This window comes from Mandrillus leucophaeus, unplaced genomic scaffold, assembly GCF_000951045.1.
Source record: "Mandrillus leucophaeus isolate KB7577 unplaced genomic scaffold, Mleu.le_1.0 Scaffold125, whole genome shotgun sequence".
Classification (NCBI taxonomy): Eukaryota; Metazoa; Chordata; class Mammalia; order Primates; family Cercopithecidae; genus Mandrillus; species Mandrillus leucophaeus.
In genome coordinates, this window is record NW_012100876.1 from 50,265 (window position 1) to 56,264 (window position 6,000).

Sequence of the window (6,000 nt, forward strand, 5' to 3'; positions counted from 1 at the left end):
AAGTGCTAAAAAAAAAAAAAAAAAAAGCCATAAAGATGAAGAGAGTCAAAGGGACACCAAATTCAACTGAAAGAGCTCCCAATGGCCAACCTGGAACAATCTGAGCAACAAAATAAATAATGTAATACAGTCACATGCCACATAAAACATTTTGGTCAACAATGAACCACTTATGAAGATGGTCCCATAAGATTATAATGCTATATCTTTACTGTACCTTTTCTATGTTTAGATATGTTTGGATACACAAATACTTAGCATTGCATTATAATTTCCTACAGCATTTAGTATAATAACATATTTTTCAGGGTTATAGCCTGGAGCAACAGGCTACACAATACAGCCTAGGTGTGTAGTAGGCTATACTATCTAGGTATACCATCATACAGTACACTCTATAATGTTCACACAATGATGAAATTGCCTAACAATGCATTTCTCAGAATGTATCCCCATCATTAAACAATGCATGGCTTATGATATTATAACCCAACATATAAAACAAATATCTATGAATTGAAACTGATATAAATAGATGATGTTAAAAATAAATAAATGATGTTAAAAATAAATAAATGGGGGAGAATAGATAAATCTCCTATACAGAAGAATTCCAAATAAATTATGTGGAGCACAAATCCCCACTCCTTAAGTATGGGCCGTACATAGTGACTTCCTTTCGAAGAGCACAGTATGGAAAGGAGGGAGAGTAACTTCACAGTGAAGAAATCCGTAACATACTATCCATCTATGTGATCAAGGTTCACATCAATGATGAGTCATGTTGATAGTAAACTCCCTTGATATGATGTGATGTGAATAGCACTTTACGTCTGTGGTCTTCCCCCTCAAAACACATAAACCCCAATGTAATCATGAGAAAAACATCAAACAAATCCCAGTGGAGGAACATTCTACAAAAACCTGACAAGTACTCCTCAAAATTGTCAAGGTCATCAACATCAAGGAAATTCTGAGAAACTGTCTCAGCCAAGAGGAGCTTAAGGAGACATAGCAGTAAATGTAATGTGGATATCCTGGGTGAGATCCTGGAACAGTTAAGGGACGTTAGGTAAGAACTAAGGAAATGTGACAAAAGCACAGACTTTGATTAATAATACTGTATCAATACCAGTTCATTAATTGTAATAAACACATTTTACTGATATAAGAGGTTAAAATAGGGGAAACTGGGTATGAGGTGTATGGCGGTTCTCTGTGCTATCTTCACAATTTTCCTGTAAATCTAAAACTTCTAAAATAAAAGTTTATTTTTGAAAAATAAAGGAAAAATAAAGACATTCCCAGATTAACAAAAACCTACAGAAGTCATGGTTGGCAGACCTGCCTTACAAGAAATACTACAGGAAGTTCTTCAAGCTGAAAACAAGTGATACCCTACAGGAATATGAAATCGACATTTAAAAAGTAGTGCAAATAAAATTAACTGTATAATAGGTGACTATAAAAGACAGTATAATTGCATATTTCTTCTCTTAACTGATTTAAAAAGCAAGTATATAAAAATACATATATAATTGTATTTGGGGAACTATAACATGTAATCATGGAGTGTATTTGACAGTAACAGCACAAAGGAGGCAGGTTGAAACAAAGCTGTATTTACATAAGAAACATCAGATAGTAACTCAAATTCACAGGAAGAAAAGTAAACAAAAAGTTAATATGACAAACTCTGTGAACATATTTCATCTCCTTTCTTCTTTCAGCTTTTGAACTCCTCGCTCACACCATTTAAAAAAATTAACTCAAAATCGATTATAAACCTAAACATAAGAGCTAAAATTATAAAACTCTTAAAAGAAGACAGAGGAGAAAATCTTCATGATATTGGGTAAGGCAATGATTTCTTATATATGACACCAAAAGCACAAGATCAAAAGAAAACAAATGGATAAATTGGACTTCTACCAAAACTAAAAACGTTTGTGTTGCAGACAAAACTATCAAGAAAGTGAAAGAAAATCCACAGTATGGGAGAAAACATTCGTGAATCTTATACAGATGATCCCTGACTTACAAGGGGTCAACTTAAGTTGTTTTTTTTTTTACTTTAAGATAGTGCTAAAGCAACACACATTCAGTAGAAACCATACTTCGAGTACCGACATAACCCATTTTTCACTTTCAGTGCAGTATTCGATAAATTACATGAGACATTCAACACCCTATTATAAAACAGACTTTGTGTTCGATGATTTTGCCCAGTTGTAGGCTAATGTAAGTGTTCTGAGCATATTTAAGATAGGCTAGGCTAAGCTATAATGTTTAGTAGGTCAGGTATGTTAAATGCACTTTTAACTTACGATATTTTCAACTTACAATGGGTAAGTTAAAAAGATAAATAACTCAACTAAGCAAAGGACTTGACTAGACATTTCTCAAAGAAAGACAAGTGGCCAATAAGCACATGATAAGATGCTCCATGTCATTAGAAAATTCAAACAAAAACCACAACGAGATATCACTTCATACCAAGTAGGATGGCCATTTTTTAAAAAACCTGAGAATAACAAAGATGTACGGAAACTGGAACCCTCACACATTGTGGGAATACGAAATGGGGCTGCCACTTTCAAAAACAGATTGCTAGTTTTTCTAGGTGTTAGACATAGAATTACCATGTATAACCCACAATTCCACTTCTAGGTATATGTCCAAGAGAAAAGAAAACACGTCAAGAGAAAAGAAAACATGTACCCACAGAAAAACTTGTACCAGGATGTTCATATCAGAATGACTCGTGATAGTCCTGAAGTGGAAACCCAAATGTCCACCGAGTGATGAATGGATACATAAAATGTGGTCTGTCCACACAATGAAATGCTATTCAGCCATAAAAATAAACAAATGATACATGATACAAGTGTACCTTGAAAATGTTATTCCAAGTGAAAAAAGCCACTCATAAAAGACCACATATTGTATAATCTCTTTTAAATGAAATGTCCAGAATAGGCAAATCCACAGAGGCATAAAGTAGATTAGTGGCCGCCGAGGGCCGGAGGGTGAGAGTGGGGTGTGGGGAATGGAGAAGGATCTTTTCTTTTCTTTCTTTCTTTTTATAAATAAATGTACTTAAGTAGATTTTTGTTTTGTTTTGTTTTGAGATGGAGTCTCCCTCTGTCATGCAGGTTGGAGTGCAATGGCACAATCTCGGCTCACTGCAACCTCCACCTCGTGGGCTCAAGCGATTCTTCTGCCTCAGCCTCCCAAGCAGATGGGACTACCAGTGCCCATCACCACGCCCGGCTAATTTTTGTATTTTTAGTAGAGACTGAGTTTCACCATGTTGGCCAGGCTGGTCTTGAACTCCTGACCTCAAATGATCTGCCCATCTCAGCCTCCCAAAGTGCTGGGATTACAGGGTGAGCCACTGCACCTGTCCTATGGGGAAGGAGGTCTAATGGGTGCAGGGTTTTTTCCTGGGGTGATGAAAATGTTCTAAAATTATTGTGCTGATGGTTACACAACTCTGTGAATATATTATAATCCACTGAACTGTACACTTTAAATGGGTGATTATATGGTATATAAATTAAATTCCAATAAAGCTATTTTCAAAACATTAACAAGAAAACTAAAATATACTAAGCAGTGAATGCCCGGCTTTAAAAAAAAAATCAATTTTAAGTTTTACTTTTAATCTAATAACTATCAACCCAAGGAAAAAATAAATAAGGACCACAGCAATTCTGCATTAAGAGAGTTCACAGGTTTTTGCTTTAACTTTGCTTCTTGCCACTCTGTACTGAGACTGGGGTTTTTTGCGGAAGATGTTGGTTCTCCATCGAGAAAATGATGTGCATGCTGTCATGTAACTTAGATGTGAATAATCCTGTGGCTTTGGGGCCACTGTAGGCAAATTTGGGGCCACACAAGACAATGACACTAATAATCATACAGTTTTAGAGGTTAACAAAGCGTCATTATATGTGGTCCTCTCTAGCCACTACAATAAGGGCAGTAGATCTATTTCACAGACGTGGAAACAGTCCTATTTAAAAGCTGGTTCAAGACTAGAAATTGGCAGCACCAAAACTCATACCAGGCCTTCTGATCACGAGTCCAGCACTCTTTCTCCTGCGCCCCAAAAAGTTCTCTTTGCATCACATCCTATGTGCATTTAAGTTAGGGAAATTCAGCTATCAATGCTCAGCAAAGTAATGAGAGAGGTAAATTGCAATTTTGATAGGCAGGGAGCTCAGATGACTCCATTCACCTCTTCACACAGTGACCACAGGCCTTGGAGTGAGCCCAGGACAGAGGTCACAGGTCTGCTGTCCTTCAGTGGTCTCTGCTACAGGCTACTCAGGCTGTGAGTGTCTAGCCTGGGTATCAGGCGAGATGTCATATGGTTATGACCTCTCCCTCTGTTTCTCTCTCTCTCTCTCTCTCTCTCTTTCCTCTCTCTGTCTCTCCTTTACATCAAACATTCTATTTTGGCATGTGTACTTTTTTTCCTATCAGGGACATTACTACATGCATTAAACATTTTTCCTGGGGTTGTAGACATGAAACTTTGAATATTGTACTTTATAGGTCACTTAAGGAATTCCCAAATGTTATTTGGACTCTACGAAATTTTTGTTTTCTGAGGTGACTCTAGAACCCAACTCAGCAGTAAAATGCGACACACGTAGACTGTAGGTCTCCAAGTGCCACTTTGTGCTTTGATGGCCCAGAGCTATTTTGATTTTTATGGTCTAGGCTTTTCTAGATAAACCAGCAAGGTGGCTTAGATCTTGGTAGACCTTGACTCAAGCCCTTATAAACACAAGAGACAAATACCAGAAATACCACATTTTGCCCTCTCCTACCTCCTCTACTTGTAGTGTTTCTTTTTCAATTTTGTCAAGTAGCTCTTTTCTCAGCAAGATCTCCTTGTCCAGATTGATGTATATTTCCATTGCCTTGTGAAGCTTGCTCTGAAATATAACAACACAGCAAGTCTTGAGCTAAGATGACCTCTCAGAACTGCAGGAAGGGGAGACAGCTCTTTGTTAACGAACAGAAAAGCAGGACCATCCAGAAAGTCCAAATTGCCTTTCTCACTGTTGCCCAGATTTTCCAAATCCTGATGTCTGAGAACTGGTGCGGGAGGAGAGGACCTTGGAGTCTTGTCCTCAGCTGGACAGGCAAAGAAGTAAGGCACACGGGGACCTAAATCCTGCCCTACTACTCACTAAGGAGATCTTTGGGGAGGTCCCAGAACCTTTCTAAACTTGGGTCCAGTCACCACGTAGGGTTGTGGAGGGGCGTACAGGAGACAGCCTGGTAGAGTGCTGAGGCACATGGAGAACACTCAACAAACAGCTGCCGTGACTATCTCATGTGGATGGAGAGTGGGGAATACTCCTCATAAGGTGGGTGCTACTGCTATCTCCATTTATAGGTGAGAGAACTGACCCTTAGGGAGGTAAAACCATTTCCCCAAGGACACAGAGACCAGGGGGAGCCGGGAACTGAGACCACACAGTGAGATTCCACAGCCCACAGGCTCCACCACCGTCTCATCACCTAATGAGGCCGGGCCTGCTAGTTTTAGAGGAGTCCTGCAGGAGCACAGCCTCACAGATTCCCATGGCATCATTGCCCTTCACTGGCTCCTGCAGGCCCCACCCCTGCTTCTTAGATTGGTCCCCTTTTGACCACTCTCTCTCAGTGGGGAAGAGTCGGCCAGAGGCGCTGGGATGTGCTTTGCTGGGCAGAGGAGTGGGCCAAGGGAAAGACAGAGTGATTTGGGGGAGCTCACTCAACAAACCCTGAAAACCCACCCACCAGGCACCAGTTCCTGCACCACGCACTGGCCAGTGAAGCAAACTAGGCTCTGCCACCAGAAGGCTGGCTCACAGCCCGGACAGTAGGGGAAAGGCAGTAAAATAATTGCAAGAAGAAATGTAAGACTGCAATTGTGCCAAGCTATGAGAATGCCAGGACAGGGTTGGAGAAAGTTTTCCTGAAAAAAAAAAAAATATA

At 39.6% G+C, this 6,000-nt stretch overlaps 1 protein-coding gene across 2 annotated transcripts in view; it reads right to left on the bottom strand.

Moving 5' to 3' along the window:
• CCDC113 (coiled-coil domain containing 113) overlaps positions 1-6,000 on the bottom strand; it is a 30,662-nt gene that overhangs the window by 7,395 nt on the left and 17,267 nt on the right. For both annotated transcript variants that reach the window (XM_011971797.1, XM_011971798.1), the window contains one exon: positions 4,842-4,949. In XM_011971797.1, the coding sequence (XP_011827187.1) occupies positions 4,842-4,949 (108 nt within the window). The remainder of the gene's footprint in view (positions 1-4,841; positions 4,950-6,000) is intronic.